This window comes from Thunnus thynnus, chromosome 24, assembly GCF_963924715.1.
Source record: "Thunnus thynnus chromosome 24, fThuThy2.1, whole genome shotgun sequence".
NCBI lineage: Eukaryota > Metazoa > Chordata > Actinopteri > Scombriformes > Scombridae > Thunnus > Thunnus thynnus.
The window spans coordinates 13,634,131-13,656,604 of record NC_089540.1 but is presented as its reverse complement, the minus strand read 5'-3'; the positions used below and the strand labels follow the sequence as shown (position 1 = coordinate 13,656,604).

Sequence of the window (22,474 nt, the reverse complement as noted above, 5' to 3'; positions counted from 1 at the left end):
CCATTGGTATAAGAATCTGTGTAAAAGTATTTGTGCAGCAGTGTTTTTAACGTGTGTGTAGGGTCTTTTGCAGGTTTTTATGTGGCATGTGTTTGTGCAGTGCACCTTGTTTTTGTCGGCTTGCCTTTGCTCCACTAATAGCCCTGTGGTCTGGCAGCTGTCGACCCCGAGGTCAAACCAGTCAGAAGGCCACCGTTTGGGCCACAGAGCAGCCATAGAGCTACTGCATGAAAAAATTCTTTTTAAAGATGACGTGTGTATCGTTTTAACATAGGAAAATTGTTTATTTTAAGAGAGTAGCATTAGTGCAGCATCCGATTTAACAGGATATGTGACGGATGGTTTTATGGCGCAAACTGAGACTGCTGTGTGGCATAAAACAACAAAGATTGAGAATCAAAGAGGAAGAGTGTATGTGCGTTCCAGTGTGTGTGTGTGGTGTACAGTAGGGCAGCAGGCCCAGTGACAGCGCAGGCTGTCTTCCTTGTTTACCGCCCTCCTCCCATATTTGGCTGGGGCCGAGCCCTGAAACATGTCTGGAATAGCTGGATAGAGACGGACAGAGAGACAGAGATAGAGAGACAGGCACAGAGAGTCCAAAAGAGGCAGAGAAGACCAGACTTTTGCAGTTTTCCAGCAGCAAATAAAGCCATTTTTTTTGTACATTAATGAAGTTTGAATGAAGAAGAGAGGAAACAGAAGGAGAAAATAAGGAATGAAGTAAAATCGAGGAGAGGAGAGTAGCTGAACAGCATTGGTGAGTAGTACTTTAAGGCCTTAGAACTACAACCAGCAACTTTCTTTACAAGTTAGAAAGCTCTGTCAAGTTCAAATAGTCATGTGTAACTGTCTGTTACAGTCTGTGGATTCAAATATTATCAAATCACGCAAAAGGATCAGCAAAAGTAGTTATTTTTGCAACGTTTGACGAATGTTTCTTGTCAAATTTATGCAAGTTTTATCCTCTTTAAATGCCATTTCCTCTCTCTTTTGGCCAGACGAAATGACAAGAGTACAAACTTGTGTCCACTGGTTCCATAGACATGAGAGTCTGTTTGTCTGTTTATTGCGTTTCCATGTCAACATGGTTGCATCCTGTGTGTTTGGCACCTATATGATAAAATGACTCATGGAGCGAGCAATTTGTGTGTGGAACATTTTATGAGCGGGCTGCAATTTGGGTACACCAAAACTATTAAGGACCTCGGTTAGTAACTACAGTACATGGGAGTTCCAGGGAGCATGGACTCAGATATAGTGTATGTACTGTAGGGTTTGTTGTACAAAGTGTTCTGGAGTCAGTATTTGAAAACATACAACTTTTTTTTGTTTATATGCATATATTTTACATATTTGTGTATGTTTTGTGGGCGCGGCAAGGCAGGTTTCTGTTCGAGTGAAGTGAAGTGAAGTGAAGTGAAGTGAAGTGAAGTGGCATCTCGTGGCACAAATAACTAGATAGCAGGTGACTTTTGTCAATGTCTGACAAAATATTTGCTTTACAGATTTAGAGCATTTTTAAATAAGATCATTATTTGTTTTACTGTTTTGTTGAAGTAAATATGTTGCAGCTCTTATTGAAATAATTTTGAGTTTGTGACTTCATGGCCTCCTTGACCTTAAAGACACATTCATAACTTTGCCATATGCTTATATAAAACATTAATCATCCTGTTCAAACAACTTGCAATAGTGTTTTGACTTAGTAAAGCTTTACACATGAAATGTTACCAACAAAATTCAAATTTTCTGAAGCGTACTAAATCTGCAGAAATGGAGAGCAGTCATGTGTTTTAAAAGCACCCTGTGTGTGTCTTGCAAGTGCACATAATGCTTCTAGTTAGACCTCTTGCTGACAGCGCGGTGAGCTGTAGTAGCAGGTTCAAATCCCAGCTCTGGAAACCCTGCTGAGCCTGTCGTCATCTCTTAATTCCTCCTTTCTCCTACTGTCTGCATAGATGTCTCCATATGGCTTTCTCTCCCTCTCTCTTTCTGTCTTTAAGGTCCATGTCTTGCTTTCTCTCTGTCTTTTTCTATGGTGTGTCTTTATTTCTACTATTTTTTTCTGAAAATTAAATAAGTTTACCTGAGGTTGACATACAGTACAGCTGCTTTCTGCGTTTTGTTGATTTGTATTATCCTTTTTTCGCTGTTTAAAAGCTGTATGGTATCAATACACGCAGAAGAAGTACAGCACTTAAAGTAGGTAAAAGGTTTCTGTCTCTGAGAGTTTAACATGGCACCCTGAAGCTCTCACAAGGAGAGATGACAAACTGGCATCCATGTAGACGGCAGGCCCATGCACTTTTATGATAGCTACTGAGCCTCATGAATCAGACAGATGGATAGACAGACGCACAGACAACCAACCGCCAGTCAGTAGTCAGCCAGACTTACAGAGGCAGACATGCAGACCAGCAATTTACCCTAATGTAATCCTATTGGTCCACTGAGGCAACATCATGACACACTGGCAGTGTAATATTACTCATATAGAAAGATGGTGAATATGATCAGCCATTGGAAACTGATATTTTTGGCCTGAAACCGCTGTTAGCAATATTTTGTTACAATATTCTGGTCCTTTGACTCAAACATGTAATGGCAAAGCTTTACTTAATGCCATGATGATGAAGTGGTTTGTATATTTGCACAGTTGGTGCTCCTACAGATTGTTGCCCCTGAGGAGTGAAGAAGGTGCCTTATCTCATCAAAAGGGTGTTAACCATTTCAACTATAATCAAATTTGGGAGTAGCATGTGGGAGCAGGCATAATGTGTCTTGGTGCACTCACAAAAAATCTGTAAATATATCTGTAAGACATTTTAAAAAGTTGAAATAAAATAAAGAAATTGTCTCAGTGGTTAGATTTAAAGATGTCATGTGGAGTTTTCTTGTAAACGAAGAAAAGATATTTCCTCATTAAACGTTAAAACCGCTTTTTGGAAAATTTAAAATTGTGCAATGTTTACAAGCTTATTTGCACGTTACCACCATCAATTGTCATTCCGTGGAAACCAACGGGAGGAAATTTGTTATTGCACAACCTTGCACAATCCTTGTGCGTGTGCACAATACAAACAAAATGGGAACCCACTCATGAAAACATTGCTCCATAGCACTACTAGTGGTCAAAAACTCCTTAGGATGCCTTTAACCTCAAATGTTATGAACAAAGAACGAGAGTATTTTGCTTGACATAAATGCACATTACTTCAATAATGATTTGTGTTTGTCATCACTAACATACTAATATGTGCCTCGTCATCCTTATAGGACTTAAAGTAATTTTAGCTTCATTTACATGTAGCAAGTAAATATAGCTCATTAACCAAGCCAAAAAATCCCCTAAAAACTCATCTACAGATCCCAATCTGCAGCTCTCTCTTGCAAAAAAATAAAGATGACATGAATCAGACGTGGAGTGTCGCTGGTTGTCTGTCAGATATACAGACAGTACGACAGATAGCTTTTTATGACAGTAACTCAAATGACAGACAGTCGGATGGATGACATCACCCTGAAAGCAATCTTGGAGACAGACATTGATACAGTCACGTCACATTACTTCAAACTCTGACAGCTGGACACTGAGTGATAGATGGAGCGAGAGGCAGACATGGCAAATATAAAACCGCGACAGTTTTCCTTGTGCCAGTCACTGATACACCAACCATGACACCTTTTTTACTGATGGACTGTCACATCATCTCTTATGAAGGTGTCTCTCTGCCTTTCTCACACTCTGCTGCAAAAAAAAATGTCCATTTAAAGGTCTTTAAGCAGCTTAAAGTTGTATTTTTGTACGAAAAGTAAAATAGTTGGTTGCAATGTAGTTGTATTTTTGTCAGGAATTTGCAAGAAAGAAATATCTTGAAATGCAGTAAAAGGTTCATCTCCACACTGCATGCAAGAATATCACCCTCAAATCAATAAGATAAATGAACTACATTTTTTAGGTTTTAAGAAAAAGAAGGATTTTGGAAATAAATGGCTTTATGACGATATTTTACCAGTGACTCTCTGTGTGTGTCTCACACACACACACATAACCAGGTCTTTAGGACAAGTCAGTCAGTTGTCAGTCAAACCCAGTCACCCACCGCTGGCATCCAGACTGGCCGTCGTCACAGTGATATGAAAGCTGTGAAGGTGAATGTCTCATCTTGCTGCGAGATACCCAGTGGCTTGCTGACATCACTGTGTGTGTGTGTGTGTGTGTATGTGTGTGTGTGTGCACATAGATGTTTGTACATGTACATGCCTGCCTCTGCAGGTCAGTGTGTATAATTGTACACGAGTAACCAACTGAAGTTTGTGTCACATGATGAAAGGGTCAGTTAAGATCTTTGAAAAACAAATCTACAACAAGACAAATTTACTCTGGTTAATTTGGTCACATACACAAAAAACAAATCCACATAAAACAAGCCAATATGTTTCTAGAGTTTTACTTGAACAAGCGCCTATGTGGAAATAAGATGGAACATTTTTCTTGCTGAGATAACACATTCATGTAAAGTTTATATGGGAATATTGTGCAATGATGTAAACCTTCATCTGTTCCAAAGAAAAAAAAATCTTACTCAGATGTTTGTGCAATCGACAGTTAATGGGAGTGAACACACTTTAAACACTTCAAAATCAGTCAAAAACAAAACTACTCTTTATCTTAAATAACTGGTTTGAGTAATTGAGCAATGAACTTTGTTGCCAGCAAGAGCAATTCATCCTAAAAACTGGATGTTTCATAGAACAATCTTTGATCATTTCTCGTTTCCAGTTAAACTTTGCTTGTTTGAAGCATCATCTTTGATCAATTATCCATTTCTTGATAGTAGTGGGATGATCTTCCTTATTTTTTCTTGATACTGAGAATAGCTTTTTTTTTGGAGGAATATTTTTGCACAACACTAGCCACTCATCCTGATCCTTAAAGTTTAACTTTCAAAATTAAGTTTGTCTTTAACAAGCTTTGGAGAACAAATGTGTCTTTCATCTTTGTTTTCCTGGTCCCTTCTTACGCAGGATGCTTCACTTTTCCCAACCTCATAGTTTTACTACTCTACCTCCGCATAAACACACCCGTCTGACCCAAAGACCTGCTCCCAAATCTGAAGAGACCTTTCTAGAACAGGGCAGCTTCCCACTCTATATAACTCTTAGTGTAGATCTTTGTGTATGTATACAGTATTTTCATTTATAAACATACATGAAATCATACACCATAACCAATAAAACTATAATTGCAGATCTCTCTTCTAAGTAGGTGAGAGGCCCAGCATATGGTTCCGTTTATTCATGCTTGTAATGTCAGATGTGTTCTATATTTATATGTGTTCTTTTGTAAAAGTGGGTTTGGCTCTTTTTATAAGGTCATCCTGTCCCCTGTAAGAGTGTCAAGCCCATATTTAAGTTTCCACCACCAATGGAAACTTCTAGAGTGGCCGATAAGAGAATCTGAAGGAAAAATCCTCCCAATGAAAAATCTCTGTGAATATCTTTGGTGATATATCACTCTCTTCATGAATTAGCAAGTTTCTGATCACAATAGATAACGCAAACTTAACCACCCCCTGTTTTTCATTTAATATCATTTAAAGACTGATAAGAGCCAGTTATAGGACCTGAAAATCTGCTTTTAGATTACTTATTGCCAATAATTGAAAAAAATACCACATATATCACATATAAAATCATGTCATCTGCATAGAAATATACTTTAAATGTTTTAAAGATGAACAAATATTAAAATAAAGGGAGAACAGAGGTTGTCCTTGAACAGAGCTCTGAGGAACCCCTGTATTGATCGTTAGGATATCAGCATAGATTCTTTTGGTAAGGGAGTTCTTAATCAGGAAACATTAGTGTTTTGTAACAAGACCAATTGAATGCAATATGTGAACGAGGCTAGTATAATCACCTGTGTCAAACTAAGATAAAATAAACCACTATAATGATAAAGTAAAATTAGTTGGTAAAACTTGTACTTTAAAAAATTCTGATGAGTCATCATTCTTGTCCCACTTCTGACTTCCTCTATTCAGCCCTAAACTAACACTGTTTTATTCAACACCAAGAACCCAGGTAGTAATTTCTGAAGTATAAGTAGATGAAAAACATCCAGTGACAGTGTCCAGCACCAAAAATGGCCCACTGCACATGTTCACATCACTTTATTGCTTTGTTGACAAATGGGCTGTGTTTGTTAATCTCAAATGTACTAACTATATCTACAGTATATAATTCACATCCCAGCTGGTCCATTTGATACAGCGATAACAGGAGTTGTAGCACATTGTCTATTTTTAATAAACCATTGGCCACAGGTGTTAAAATGGCTTTTTAATGGCCTCCAAGGCTGCAATGTGGCAATGAGACACTCAAGTGTACACTTAAGAGAATACAGCCAAGAGGCAGGTGGTGTGTGCGTGCGTGTGTTTATGTGTGTGTAGCACTGTATGAGCAATGCCTCTGGCACTTTCACAAGAGAAGAAAGCACCTGTCACATGAGAGAATATAGAGAACGGACAGGTGTAGGTTTGTGTGAGTGTGAGAGAGAAACAATAATGGTGAATTGTTGAAAGGACCAGTGTAGATGCTAAACTTTATTAGTGTTTTGTTTAAGTTTTTATTCTTTAAGTTTAAAAAATAATTTCAAAGTCGAAAAAGGTGTGTAAATACTACTTTAACCTGATTGGATTTTATAGAATATTACGTACATGTAAATGAGTTGTCCTTTGAAGTACAATGAATGGTATGCTACAGTCATTTACCACAGCGGGGGACAAATTGTTAGATATTTGTCTTAGTCAAGCCTTGGTGATTCAACTGATCTAATTTGAGGTCTGCTGCAGCTATTTATTGACACCAGAGGAAAACTATTTGTTCTATTCAGATGGTGAGCTGGTTGTTTGTGGTACTCAGAATCGTGGTGTCTGGATTTAATCCCAGGCTGGAGCTCCACTCTTCAGATCATAGTTGGATGATAACGGCATCATCGTGTTCATAAATCAAATGCAAAATCAAATGGAGGATATGAAGAAATGGGTATTTTATCTTATTCCTCACCTATATAACACTTGCAAACACAAAAGAGTCATTGTGTAAGTTCATCTTTCCACTTTACATTTAGTTTAGACCGTGCTGTAAATTAGGTGGCTCTAAAACAGCACTGTATGTCATTGCCATTAGCTTATAAAATACCAATTCTACAAACCTAAAATCACTGCTGATCGTTTTCTAAAAGCCATAAGTTGTTGGACTGAATTTTCTTCTTCCACGCAGCCATTACCATCTTGCCATTTATTTCTGGGATTGTTTTGACAAGTCTGCCTTGTTAGTGTGTTCAAGAAGACTCCAATATTCAGAATTTGACAGTCGACTGATAAACAACTAACTTTTTAAGAAAAGGATCTATCAAATTCATCAAATTCATTTAGTTACTCTGTCCATCGAGGCACTCAACATTCAACGATAATACAACCTAAATATGAAAATTTAGGGCGAGATAAGGTTCCAAGTTTTCAAGCCTTTGCAGTTGATTTGCTTAGTGTTTTTAAATGAAACTTGCCCCCCTTGAAGGTTGCAAGTTTTCATTAAAAATATCATAATATAATGGGCTAAAATATACTGAAACTTTAATGTGTCAAGAAGATATAGTGTATCAAATAAAATGATCCCTTTTGACACATAAAGTGTCTCCTCTTCTTTACATATACATAATATTTGTTTAAATGTAAAAACGTACACGCCTTGAGCAGTAGGGCAAATGTAGAGGTCAAAACCCTGTGAGGCTTGTTAAGTAAGTTTCTGTCATGCCCAGCATTGTTGTTGGCACTTCCGTTCTTTTCTAAATTGAGAGGATTACACCAAACTCTCAGGGTTCTTCTCTCTTGATGCTGAGTGAGAGAAAATAGCAAGGAAGGTGTTTAACGAGGTGAGACTCACTCCGGAAACATTCATACTCAACCTGTGAGTCAGTCACTCCTCTGTCTTTTGTCTTTGCTTTATTCTATTGGCATGCATTTTACAGAGCCCCTATAAAATATCAGCAGAACTCTTTGAAACTCATTGAGTGAGTTCTTATTTTATATACATTTTTTGCATTTAGTATATTGATGCATAAAGAAATTTTTGGGAAATTTTTTTACCCAATTTTTACATTCTGTCTGTTGCCTGTGTTGAATCTGGGTATTGGGAGATCAGTTAAAGTTGGCGTTTGTGGGTCTTTTAGGTCGGTGATTCACTGGAAACTTTTTTAGGCAGCATCAGCAGCGGCAGGCAAAAAAGTAAGCCACCAAATCAAAAATATATTGAAACACTCCCTGGTAATGCATTTATAATAACGACCCCCAATGCCACATCTTGAGCACTGTTACCAAAAAACTGTTGCTCTGTTCATTTTTAGTTTCCCTACTCCACTTTGTCAAATGACAGTGTCGGCTCACCTGATTTAACCCTGGTTAATGGGGTTAACCAGCAGCTGGAAAAACTGTCATCCATGGCAAACTTGAGTCGTTTTTGCCACGGAGCACTCAAAGATCATCTTTTATGACCAAGAACAAGGGCATTCCCTATTCTATAAAAGGTCAGTGAGAGAGAGAGAGTGAAAATCAGAGCTCAGCTGGCGGAAAATGTAAACCGCAGTTCCCTAAAAAGTATTGAAATAATGCTGTAATAAGTAATAAAAATCTAGCTATTAAGTTTTCCCTGCAATGTATTGGCTTTATTCTTAAATTCACTTCTAGCTGAAGACTGTAGATCCTCTAGGGTGAGGGTGACAGTGAGTGAAGGGATCCCCCCTGATGACGTCAGAGGGCAGGAGAGCGACAAACATGTGGTGTGGGAGTTGTAGTTCATGTGAAACGATGTTGCTTCCCAGGCAGCAGGGTGGAGGTGGTGGTGGTGGTGGAGTCCCTCCCCCGTTGCCGGGAACAGTCATGGATCATCTCAGAGTGCCAGCTCACCCCTTTCGGCAGCAGCAGCGGAACGGCTCCGCCTCGCTCCATTCAAGCACATGCTGGGTGATGAGAGGACGTGAATCAGAGAGAGGACAGGGAGAGTGAGAGGAGAAGTTCAGAGGCAGAAAGTTCAGTCACTTAGAGCCTGCTGGAGGACTCTTAATGTATAGATTATAATGTGGACAACATATGGCTTTTTTAACTTAAACTAACTGACGAAGAGGAAATATTTCATCTTTTCTTGGGGTTTTTTTTTTTGGAAGACTGAAGTTAAAAATCTGAGGGTTGACCTACAGGTAAGGAGGATGTTTGAAACTCTGACATAGAGATGTGACTATGATTTTAAGCATTTTAGAGATGGAAATCACATAATATAAAGATATAAAAATCTGACATCCAGGATTCAATGTTAAATTCTAAAATTCAACTTTTTTTCTAAAACTTTTCTGTGTAGAGATTTTGACTGAAGTCTAATTTCACGCAGATTAAACCAAACACCAAATTAAATGTATGTAATACTACAGTAAACCTTGTCATATATTCTAATAACGTTAATCCCTTTGTTATCATTAAAAGCAACCACAGGGACAAACTGTGTTTACAACTTCCTTGCCTGCTCTCTCATTCTTGTTGCTACTGTGCCTGTGAGTTGTTGATGACATGGGTTTTGAAATAGCTGCGGTCGGAGTGATCCACCATCTGTCCCCGGGGGTCGCTCAATTTGGAACATCCCACATATGAGCCAGCCGTGGTCATGTATATGTCGCGTATCACTTTGCAAATGTATACTGGATATGGGAATTACTTTCTTCATGTAAGCATAACTGCTACCACAGAATAAGCTGCATGTGTCATTGTTGTGTTTTATTGCGGTCTGTAACATGTTGCACTAGCCTTTAATTGTAGTACATAATGTATATCCCTCTGTCTAAATTCCAGTACTGTACTTGCTTATGTGTTCATGTGCCACAAATGAGTTGTATCATGTTTTCATTTGGACTATAAATGTAAAAACAAACATTTTTATTGTTGTAATCTTATAGAGGAGGAAATCAATTGAAGTTGCCATTGAAATAGCAGCCAAACAGCAATTTGAGTTGTCTATTACTGGAAATACTGCCTTTAAATCAAATGTGATGACATGAGTTGGTGTCTCCAAGAAATGTCAAATGACTTTCTACACACTTATAATACTATAAACAGATGGGGGTTTTTTGTTGCTGGTTTTTTTTTTTTTTTTTAACGCCCATGATGAATATTTTAATTGGTGTCATCTGGAAGAAGTGATGCACAAAAGTTTTCAACTTTCAAATGAGGCTTTTTTTAGAAACATAGCTGCATGGCATCCACTGTTTTCTGAAGCTTATACAAGTAGGCTGTTTTCAAAGTTGTCATAGCGAAACTTACTTCTGTTTCTTCATCTGAAGTATAGCCAAGCCAAAGGAATGTTGTTTCAGTTTTTGAATTCAGATGGAATAATGCCCTGCCCTATTTGCAAGAAGCTAAATACACCAGAAAATAGATTATAAAAAGCTGTTGCAGTACATATGTTAATGATGTTACATTCCAGTTAAAGAATAGCATCATGCAACATGAATGTTATCAGTCTGACTTTGCCAGCATGATTCAGCAGCCAGAAATCAACTTGAGGACAACAGCTCGCCCTCTTCCAGTCCAGCTCTGGGCTTTCAAACTGGCACAGCTCTTCCCTTTGGCTCACACAGACCAGCTGTTTCACTGTGCTGGACAGGATCCGCCCTGGTTCATGTCAGACCATGTGGCCCTGCAGTGACGCAACGTGACAGTGGCTTTAGCCTTGCAAACTTGCTATTAATAGAGCCTGAGGGGCTGTGTTACTAGTGGCTGGGCTACATGTTGCACCTCTGGGTCAAAAAAGATGGGTGCGGGTGGGGGGGTCACTGTGCTTGTGCTGTGAATGATCCTGTCTCATGCAAGTATGACTTGATGATTGGAGCCAGTGAAACCTAATGAAACCAGTCTATGCATCAAGACAATTACATAATTCATATAAATTTATGTTAATTGGAGTTGTTTTAAGTTTGGATATTTCAATAATTATTTTTGGTGCAAATTTGAGTTTTAATATATGTGAAGGTAACATTTTAGAATATTATGAGTATGGCAATGAAAGTACAACCAAGGACTTTATGTACTGAAATGGCACTGGAATAGAATACAAAATACAAAAAAGGAAAATATGTGTCCCTTCTTGTCCATTTAATTCTGCTTGGAACTGCATGAAAATATGGATGAAGTTTCAGTAATTTCAGTTCATGTCTCTCTCTCTTTCAGATGTTGTTCACACCCAAGGTCCACTTGATGGAAGCCTATATGCCCGGGTCCGCAAGAAAGACTCCCTGGAGGGAGTGGTCACCATCAACGGCCTCCCAGTCCATGAAAACCCCTTGACCAATGCAGAGAATCCTTTGCAGCACTCCACCCACCCTCTCCAAACCACTGACCAGACACTTCCTGTAACAGGGCACGCCTCCCTTCCAGCCGTCGACCACACCCTCTCCGTGAGCAGCGACTCAGGCAACTCTACTGCATCCATCAAGACTGACCGTACTGATGAACACAGCCAGTCTGTGCAGGGTGGTGTGAACCACAGCAACCCAACAGCAAGCCACCCACCACTCAGCCCTCAGGAGAAGAGAGAACTTGATCAGCTTCTGAGCGGTCTAGAGGCACCTACTATTCAACGGCAAGCTTACCTGTCCACATCCACCAGTCCAGGAGGAGGTGTCCGACATCTGGTCCCGGCGCAGGTACACGTCAACGGGGGCCACACCAGGCTTGTTGGCGCCCCATCGACAGAGGAGCGCGAAACAGATATTCTTGACGACGAGCTACCCAATAGCCAAGAGGGCAATAGTGTGGACAGTTTGGGCACGCTCTCATCCCTAGAGGGCCGGGCAACACCGGCTGACCTCTACTATCAATCAGAGACTCCCGTCAGCGGGCAGAACGACGGGCCCTACCTTGAAAGAGGTGTTCTTGGAGAAAAGCTGAGTGAGATGCCTGTGCACGGAGTACGAACGCCCACGGCAATGCAAGAGCGGAGCGTAGACTCTGCATCGCCACAGGGGGGATACAACAACTACCAGAACGGAGGAGGGATGTACCGCTCACAGTCCTTTGGGAACCCGCCACCTGGCAGCCCTGAGACCAATCCTAAACTGATGCCCAGGGCCCCTGAGAGGAGCACCAGTAGTCGGGAGGCTGTTCAAAGAGGACTCAATACATGGCACCAGCATAGCCTCCCAGATGATCCATTTGGCCCTCCTCTTCAGTCCACCCATAGCTTGCCCCATTTCCCCACCTCCGCTTCACAGCGGGACATCGAGCAGTCCATTGAGGCACTCAACATGCTCATGCTCGACCTGGACCCGATCAACTCCCACATGTCCAAGTCCCACAGTGCACCTCCTGGGGAAAACAACCTCAATTCATCACAGGTGCCCTTCTCCCAGACCCTTGCAAGGCCGTCGTACCAAGCGGACTCTGCCATCCACGGCTACAACAACTCCGGGTCAGTCAACAACACCTTTCATCAGCCACTGCGGCCGGCTGGAAGAGTGTCAGCATTGCCCAACCAGAGCCCCGTTATGGAGTCTCCAGTTTATTCTCCTCAGAGGCCCAACGCTGGCTACCAACACCAAAACACCACCCCAACACACACCCCCGAGCCCTACCTCCACACACGTCAGGCACCCCACCATTACCCTGCCGATTCCTCCCCTAATTTCAACCAGCAGGCACCACCGAAGGCTGTGAACTCGTACCCGGGCAGCGGAGTTTCATACTCCCCAGACCTGCAGGGTTCATCCCCTTATCCAGGCTACAGTGCCTCCTCTTCTCCTCTCCCTACTCTCACGCCTCAGCCCAAGGATACATCATCTTCCTCCTTGCCCAAAGAACAAGATGCAGAAGAGGAGACACTAAACTTGGAAGGCCTGGTCGCTCAACGCATCGCTGGTAAGACTTGGTGTTATTGTCTGAAGTGAGTGAATGAGTGACTGAATGACCAAGGAAGGAAAGAAGTAATAGACAAACTTAGTGAGTCAATTTCCTGTGTTTCAGTCATATTAGAGGCGCTGTGTGTCTTGAACAGCTGATGTAATTTAGATGTGCAACAGAGGTTCAAGGTTAATTTCAAGGTTTATGGCAGACATGAGTCAACAATAGCACAAATGAAGACAGCTATAGGTTATGGGTAAAGATATATTCAGCAACTGATGTTATTATTGTATGAGAACGAGACCTTCACACCGATCACCGCATACAACTGCATTGTCAGACAACAATGTTATGTTGACAGTAAAAGCAGAAATTGTGTGTTTATTTTGGTGAATTATGTCAAGCATGTTTCAAATGAGATTCACTGTTAAACTAATGCAAATCAGTGAATTGTAAATCGACTGCACTTAATGGACAAAGAGCTTTTTAATTCCATACTCACACACTGGCCTGGCTATAGGAAGCAATTTTGAGTTCAGTGTCTTTCTCGAAGACACTTCGACATGTGGCGCAATCACTCTATCACACACTTGGATTGAAGACCAAACTGTTTACTTCAGCTTGAAGCATCTTTAGTCTTGAGCACCAAACAGCACGTGAGCAGTGCAGCTTACAGCAGTTTCTGTTACAAATTCATCATGGGGTGCCGCACCAGAGGAGTGACCTGTGCTCATAAAATTAGCTCTGTAGCTGAAATAAAGCAGAGCTGGTGAGAGTGGAAATGAGATGAGAGTAAGAATAGACAAGAGTTTGGAGGCTCCGGCTTCCCTGCATTGTCTGCATTCATATTTACCTTCATGTGAAATCTTATGGAAGCTCTCAGGCGCCACCCAGTGGAGTAAAGTTGTATATTCCTCCTTTTAGAGGTTGCCAGAGGTCGAGCTGATCATGAAAAGGTTTTTTTTGCTGTGTACTTTAACCAATTTTAAACATAAAACAATCATCAACACTACAATATTTAATATTATTTCCCATTGCAGCTACATTTTTTGTTCACTTTCATTTGAGTCATTCCTGTTCTGTTTTATTTCCTTCTCCTTTTCTGTTCACTCTGCTGTTCACTCTGCTGTATGGACAACCCTTCCCACCATTGCTTCTTCCTCTGCACCTCTCTCACCTTCTTCCTCCAACTTCCTCTTCCTGCCCTTTATCCACCACCACCACCCTGACCTCCCTCCCCGGCAACAGAGTACAACGCTCGTATTCGGGGCATCAGTGAAAGCATTACACCGCAACAATCTGACCGCCATCGCTCCTATTCCTTCTCTGGTTTGTCCACTTTCCCTCGCTTTTAATTTTCTTCCCAGCATTTGTAGAATCTTTCTTTCACTGCTTCATAACCACCTTTTAAGTTATTTTATGAATTCTGAAGATTCATTTCTTCATGGCCTTTCACCTATTCCTGTTTCTGCTCTGTTTACTCTGTCTCACAGCTCTTTTTATTCCCTTGCTGTTTCTCAAATGTAATAGGCACAGTTTACCAAATGCAATGCTGATTTGAGAGTTCCACACAGTAAATATTTTGGGGTGTTTCAGGGGTTCGCTCCAGGGGAATGACCCCAGAAGTGACACAGGAGACGGGCCGGCGTCGGACCACCAGTGAGGGTCAGTACCAGAGCAGCCATGACAACAGGCCGGTGGGTCATTCACCAGACTTCGCCACCAACCTGGCTCTCAACCCGGGAGGAAGACCAAGAGAGGTGAAGCAATCAATCTCATGGTCAAACCAGATTATGAGATACTATTGAACCCCTTACACTGTGCAGTTTTCTTGTTTGTTTGTATGTTTGTTTAGTGTTGGAAACAGAAACCATTTTTATTTCTACATTTTTCTATTTGTGGCCAGAGGAAATCTCGTTTTGTACCTGAAATGTTTTAACTCCTATACTCAAGAAATGAGAGTCTATGAAGCTTTATATCAAAGAGAAGAAAGAGATGAAAAAGCTAACTTTCTCTAGGCAGGACATACTGGGTTAGGTATTAAAGTTTCAATATAAATTCACATATTTTGTGAGAATCGCAAGATCTCTCTGTGATTTGTGCATATTTTCCCATAAAAAAACTTATTTTGACTTGTACACCTTCTCACACTCCTCTGTGGCCCTGCGTGTCTCTCTCTCACCTCTCCCAGGGTCCCATGCACAGCTACCGGGAGGCGTTTGAGGACAATGAGACGGACGGGTTTGCCAACAGTCCCACTTTTGGAGGTGGTGGTGAGAATTCCCCCCCGACCCCCAGCTTCCCCGTGTCGCCACAGACTCCTTACTTCAACATGTGTAGGTTCAGGGGGCACTCACAAATCCTGTAAACTCTGACTGTTGACCTGTATTAATTTCTTTTGTCTTTCTTCAAATTCTAAATGATTTAAAAAGTGAAAAGGAAAGGAAAGAGAATATTATAAAAACAAACAAAAAAAAGGTTTTTTATTCAATGTTTAATTTAAATTAGAGTAATTCTTTTTTTTTCTTATCTTAGTACATTAACAGTTAAGTTGCACAAAGTTAAACAACAGACATCAAAATGAAATCATTCTTACATGGGTTACACACATCATTTTACTCAAAAAAAGGAGCAAACTATAGAATACTAAGCAAAATCATAACCCGAGAGAGCAAAATACAAATAAACAGCCAAAAATACTAAGGTTAAATAAAGCAAATTAGCTAATAAACCATTAAATACCAACTAAAATAAATTAAAGGCACTTCAAATGAATTTCTCAGTAGCAAAGGAAATGGAGTCTCTCCTCACAGTCGCGAGCTTCCCACACTCTTTCTTTCACATCTGAAATATCTCCGCCTGAAACATCTTGTCCATGATTCCCTGTATCATGGACATGAGCCGCCGCTGTTCCCTCTGTATCATTAGTGACTGTACTGGTCTCATTCCGCGTCCCTCCTGTCACCTGTAAGGCCCCACACTCCAGGTTGACTTTAGGACATGAAGGTTCACCCTCTTCACCCCAGGCCTCGTACTCCAACGGCTGACCGTCAACCCACAGCCAGTGCCCGGGGAAGAAATGCAAACCGATCCAGACGTGCTCCGTGGTGAGATTTTTGCCCAACTCTTTCTGGATCAGCAGCATCTCTGTCTGTGACGCTATGCTGGCCAGGTCACGGTGGTTCTCCCTGCAGTACTCTAAAGCTTCCTCCCAGGTCTTTCTCTCCCTCACCACGACCACATTGTAGCAGAAGAAGGGGTCTATATAGTTTGATAGTGAATCGTGCCACTTATATTTATAAATCACACCATAGTTTTCATTTGGCGAATTATTGGGCTGCTGTTGTGCCCAGAAAAATGTGGACACACTCCCACCTCCTGACCACATCCATTTCTCACTGTCTGTGGAATCCCTTTCCATTCCTATCCAGATGAAGTAATTGACGTCACCCGCGAGCTGGCGAAGTCGCCTGGTGTCATACCTATTACTGACAGGAGCCAGGTCTGTGTGAAACAGGCGGCAGTACTTCTGAGCTTCATGCCAGGTCGTTCCCTTCTTGATGTAAACATACTTGCCAAAAGTAGCAGACAAGCTCAGCAGGAGCAAGATATTGGTGACGGTCTGATTCATCGTTACCTTGCCTCTGTGTTGAAGAACTGGAGAGTCCTGCGGCACACTGAGGCCACGAAAGGGGTTTTGACGATGTATATGCTGCAGTTTTTGTTTCCTCTTGACCCACAAAGTATTTGCATAGGGTGGGCCCTCTCTGTCCCATGACCATTGGATGTTCAGGGGCAAAGTGAAAATGCAAAGCTGCTCACTTTATGTTAGACCAGATGATCATAAGTTTTTCAGCTCGTGAGCACCCCAGACTGAGTGGAGCCTACTTTTTTTTGCCCCCTCGTTAAGGGGGGAGTTCAGTTTTCCCTTCAGATTTCTGATTAATTACTGGAAGAAACCTTACTGCTGTAAAATAATCCTTGTTTCTTAAGAAAACATAATTTACAATTATAAATCTTCATATCAGTCAGGTCATATCAAGTCCATTTTATTTATAAAACAAAACAAAACACAACTACTACAAATCAAATCTGTGTAGCATACAACACACTCAATTCTTTACCCTTTATTTGGAAAAGGAAAAACTTTTCCTTAAAAATGGGATAAAATAAAATTCAGATATTATGAAATTACACAATCTAGAAACAGGCATATATACAGACATATACTAAGAATATGGATCCAGGAAAACAGCAAGAAAATATTATAGGGATATTCTCAAAAAACTCAGCTCCTAAACCCACTCCTCCCCACACAAACACCCACCCTGTAGGATCTGTAGTGTCTGAACTAACCACAGAGAACTATAGTCTCATCACAGTCTTTGAGATTTGCACCAAAATGCATCATTCATTTCATTGTATTTTAATGTTGTTCACAGAGTATCTTTCCTATCACCGGCACTGTTTGTGTGCACCACTTTCCCCATCAGAGTTGTAAAAAGTCAAAGAAATTGAAATAATGCATGCAGCTTTATATTAAAATACATAAAAACTACAGGTCCTGGTCTTGTAAAAGTTATACTCTTTAGGCTCACAGAAAAGTAGATAAAGGTAGAACCCGCCTTTAAACAACACTGCACTTTTCACAACATGCAAAACCGATTCTGCATTTGCTTGAGAGAAAACATGAGAGTCACACGTCTTGACAGCAAACAATACACGCAGCAGGTGTGTGCAAATCCTGTTTTTAAATGACAAGGGGAAATAATTTGTCATATTGTCAAGTTTCTCCCTTAAAAACAAATTCAGAAAGAATTTATTTCCATACACACTTCTTCTACTTTTCCTTCCTCTTCTTCTTCTTCATCTTCTTCTTCTTTCTTCTTCTTCTTTTACTTATTTTGCTTCCTTTTCTTTTCCCTTTTCTTCGTCTTCTTTTTCTCATCCTCCTTTTCTTTCTTCTCCTTTTTAATCTTCTTCTTCTTCCTTGTTCATCCTCCTCTTCTTCTTCTAAGTATACATAATCCAGTACATTGATATACTGACTATTGATTGTAGTTGAACAACTAAAACTGTCACAAACAAAGATGTGTACAAAGATACCTTTCATTTATTATAACGAATGTAATGTAGCAACTCCTTACTATTTTTATTTCCCTTTTTCATCACTGCAGTAGATTTGAAGTGGCTTATGTGCAACCAGCCATTCTTCAGCCCCAAGATACACATGTTCTTGTTCCAGCAATATTTAAAAGAAGATGCAAAGTTTTGAGCATTTCTGACCAGCGTTGCATGACTCTGTAGCTGGTGGGATTCTTGCAGCACCGGAGTTATGTTTCTCCTTCATATCTTTTTTTTTTTTATCTCATTGCTCTTAAAATCAAGCAAAGGTCACCAAACCATATGCAATGAAATTTCAGCAATTTTAAATTTACAGCCCTGACCGCCTTGTTCAGCAGGTCTGTGTGACAGATTGTGTGTGGATGCTTTTGTAAAGCAGCTCATAGAAACATCTCAACCCTCTCCTGCTGTCAGCCCTGAACACACAACTGTTGCAGTAAGAATCTGCTCTGCGGCACAAACCTTCATATTTACCCCCCCCCTTCCTCCTCCCTATGCCACCTTAAGTGAGCATTTGACCTGAGTCCCTGTCATGATATTGATTTGGATCATTTTGTAAGTGGTGGAGTGATAAAACTGAAGAGTTGATTTCCAAAATTCTGGATGTTTGTTACCTGAAATTAATTCAACTAGTGTCTATAATATAGAGGGTCTAGCATGTAAAAATAACTTTATCCTGCAGCTAATCAGCTGATTTAATGGAAAATTTCACTTTTTCACTGGTGATTGTTGCTTTTGGAAGTCAATGCCAATGACGTTAATGACAAGAAAAAAAGATAAACTTGTTCTGGCATCTCATTTTGGGAATAACTCTTCAGTTTTTGGATAACCTTTACTGTGTCTCCACCATTCACAGCAACATTCTTACAATCCATCATCAACCTTTATTCAGTGTCGTCTCATCCTGCCACAATCTAACCTGTACCCAGTGATCGTTTGGGCGGCAGCATGCTGTATGCATCATCCCACATTTACACCAATACATTCTTGGGTGTTTAATATTAAGCACCTGCCGTATATATTTTTTCCATTTTGTGGTGATGTTTATACCTGATTTCATGAAAAACATCATCACCTGGGAAAAAGATCAAGTCCTTTAGTGAATACAGTATATAAAAAGGTACATTTCCTTTCTGTCTAGGACCTATTTCTATTGCATTTGTGCAATTTATGAGAATATGTGAACCAAAGTAGTAAATACGGTGCCTGATTAACCTTATGTAGTATGTGAAATATTTAGATGAACCCAAGTGCAACTAAAACATATACATCCATCATTTCATGCATTTTTATGTGGCATCATACTGATGCTTAAGTGAAGAATTGTGTCTTTCCATGCCTTTCATTGTTTATTCTATATATTTGCATGGCTCATACGTAAAGTTCTCATCTCGCCATCATCATTGTTGTGTATGTGATCAGTGGATATCAATAAACCAATACCAATAACGTTGAATAAATCCTTTTTTCTCTCTGTCTTTCTGCCTGTAGCTCGCTCTCCTCCAGTTTTGGCCAAGACTCCTCTGTCAGCGCTGGGACTGAAGCCACATCAACAGGGTGGATCAGGTGAGTTTTCACACATCAAATACAGCGACCTCATGCTCATATTTCCCTAAGTGATTCAATCATTATCTGTAACATTTTAAACGTGCAAGGAAGACTGTCACATACTTGGTCTCGAGTTTACACCTTTACAAGCAGCCGGTCAGTCAGTACAAACATTTTTCAAACCCATAGGAGTTAATTTTAAATTCTCTCAGAGATCCCAGCGTTTCCAAAAATATCAAATGGTTTAATTTGGGGAAAATGTGTATAAACAGCATGGAGGCTTGGGTTTGAGTATTTCACTCAATGGTAAATTTACAGATTTTACTAGTGCACAGCATCCCTGCATTATGTCATACTGAATAGCTCAGTGAGCAGACAGTGGGATGCTTAGTGTCTGCTGCCCTCTGGTGCTCAAAACTGTTGTTACTCCTGGAAATGCTTTCACATCCTCCACTTCTGGCTTTTAGCGCTCAAGTATGTCTTCCTTGTCTCCTCTTCCTCCACACATCTTTCTTCTTCTCTTGCTTTCTGTCTTTTCCTTGCTGTCAGACTCTGATTCTAATGATGGAGAGCAAGGTAAGGACATTTCAACCTGCAACTGAAACCGGTGTTTGGACCGAACACGGGCACATTTTTCCTTTTTTTGACTTTTTGAGTGTTTTCTGCAACCAACTGTACTCTCTTTCAGTTCTGCATCCCAGTTTTCCACAGAATGTCTTGTATTTTGAGAATGACTTTCTATTCCTCTATCTATTTCTGTCACTTCCAACTTTATTTGTTTGTGTCCGACACCTTGTAACTGCATCCCATTTGCTTCTGTTAACGGCCCACTGTATTTACAATATGTCCTGACTGTATGCATTTGTTTGTTTGTGTACATTTTGATGCCTTGTTTCCCTTTAGATAATCGCAGTTTTGGGGACTCCAGAGCACAAGCGTTCAACGCTCCTCTCTCCTCCAGCAGCCCCATCCACATTACTGATGGGTGAGTAGTCATGGAAGGCAAATAATAGTTCATTAAATGTGCAAATTTAGATTCACACGCTCAAGTATTTTCTCCTCTTCTTTATTGTGGGGAATAGAAAAGTCCAGTTACTCATGTGTATAACTTTTTTTGTCTGTAGGAGGAGGATTGGTTCCTCAGACAGCGCCCCACACAGCCCAACCCCCTCTTACCCGCACCGACCCGCCTCCCCTGAGGGCTCCCAGGTGAACATAATGGGCGTCCACACCGTCCCCGGCAGCCCCAACACCCTCCACCGCACAGTGGCCACCAACACGCCACCAAGCCCCGCCCTCCAAAGACGCCTGGGTCAAGCCAGCCCCTCGCTGGCCAGACATGCTCCTTTAGCCAGCGGCATCCCCTCCAGCCCTTTGATTGGCCGCAACCCTAAAACAGCAGGCGCTGGTGTGCCTCCCAGCCCTCTGATGGGCCGCCGCACGGCAGCAAGCGGCCACAGCACACCTGACGAGCTGGGGGCTGCTTCTCGTCAGGGAAGCGCCCAGCCTCCCTCCACGCCCGCCTTCCCCGTCTCCCCACAGCTGCCTGAGAAGAGGCACATGTCCAGTGGAGACGCAGAGAGGACGGACAACAAGAACTTGACGCCCGCCAGCGGTGGCAGCACGCCCAACCTGTCTGGCACTCACACACTCTCAGACGTCTCCAAGTCCATATATGGTGAGACAGAGAAAGCCAAGCTTTTTTTTTTAGCTTGCGGAATGTTTCTGCCCTCTACAGTAATTATTCCTCATGTCTCTTTTATCTAAACAGATAGTTATCCAGACATTAAGATGAATGTCAAGTTTGTCCAGGACACCTCCAAGTACTGGTACAAGCCAGACATCTCCAGAGAGCAAGGTGAGAGTTAGATATTTCTCTACTTGATTGTGTGTTCTCCTTTTATCTTCTTTGCCCTTCTGTTTATCTTCTTTTTCTCCTCTTGTCTGTTTCATTTGATAAAGTAATTGCTTCTGCTTTCTTCTTCCACCCCTGCTCATTTGTTTTTCCTTTGCTCCGTTCCTTTTTCGTCCCTCATACTCTGCAATGTCTCTACTTCTTCGCCCTTTCATCCTTTTTCTCCCCCCCCCCTTCTCCTTTCAGCCATCAATCTGTTGAAGGACAGGGAGCCCGGAGCGTTCATCATAAGGGACAGCCATTCCTTCCGTGGAGCCTATGGTCTGGCTATGAAAGTGGCCTGCCCCCCGCCAACTGTCCAACAAAACAAAAAAGGTAAGGTGTTCTAATTGTTCCTTATTTTGCAGATTGTGTACATGAATGTGTAACAGATCGACGGCCGAATATTTGCATTTAATTTATGTAAATATTGTTCCAGTTGGTGACATGACTAATGAGCTGGTGAGGCACTTCCTGATCGAGACGAGCCCCAAAGGCGTCCGTCTGAAGGGTTGCCCCAATGAACCATACTTTGGTGAGTTTACAGCTCTGCTTTTCTCTTGTCTCGTGACGTCTGTTGTGTAGATGAGCATTTTTATTTGATTTCAGAATGATCCAATTGAATTTAGTGATATTACTCTGCAGGTTGTCTCTCTGCTCTGGTGTACCAACACTCGATGACTCCACTGGCTCTGCCCTGTAAGCTGATGATCCCCACCAAAGGTCAGCTTCACCCTCTTCTTCATCCTCTTTACAGTCAAACCCTCTATTGACACAGTTGCTGTTTTTTTCAGATATTTGTTGTGGTTTTCACTTTTTAAAGAAAGTAAAGCACGGCATGCACTTGAATACAGAACATATTTTAATAAAAAATATTTACAAACAAAGGAAAATTGTCCACTAGTGTTTGCATACATCTAAATAAGTAGTTTTATCGGTGAGTATTATAACCAAACTCACTTGG

The 22,474-nt window shown here is 41.1% G+C and overlaps 1 protein-coding gene across 9 annotated transcripts in view; it reads left to right on the top strand.

Moving 5' to 3' along the window:
• tns1a (tensin 1a) overlaps window positions 1–22,474 on the top strand; it is a 98,775-nt gene that overhangs the window by 70,524 nt on the left and 5,777 nt on the right. For 4 of the 9 annotated variants that reach the window (XM_067583595.1, XM_067583592.1, XM_067583593.1 and 1 more), the window contains 12 exons: window positions 11,277–12,962; window positions 14,193–14,273; window positions 14,541–14,704; window positions 15,136–15,280; window positions 19,560–19,634; window positions 20,166–20,192; window positions 20,520–20,601; window positions 20,741–21,294; window positions 21,388–21,474; window positions 21,718–21,846; window positions 21,950–22,045; window positions 22,156–22,233. In XM_067583595.1, the coding sequence (XP_067439696.1) occupies window positions 11,277–12,962; window positions 14,193–14,273; window positions 14,541–14,704; window positions 15,136–15,280; window positions 19,560–19,634; window positions 20,166–20,192; window positions 20,520–20,601; window positions 20,741–21,294; window positions 21,388–21,474; window positions 21,718–21,846; window positions 21,950–22,045; window positions 22,156–22,233 (3,204 nt within the window). The remainder of the gene's footprint in view (window positions 1–11,276; window positions 12,963–14,192; window positions 14,274–14,540; window positions 14,705–15,135; window positions 15,281–19,559; window positions 19,635–20,165; window positions 20,193–20,519; window positions 20,602–20,740; window positions 21,295–21,387; window positions 21,475–21,717; window positions 21,847–21,949; window positions 22,046–22,155; window positions 22,234–22,474) is intronic. The other 5 variants (XM_067583600.1, XM_067583597.1, XM_067583596.1 and 2 more) reach the window with 4 other exon arrangements.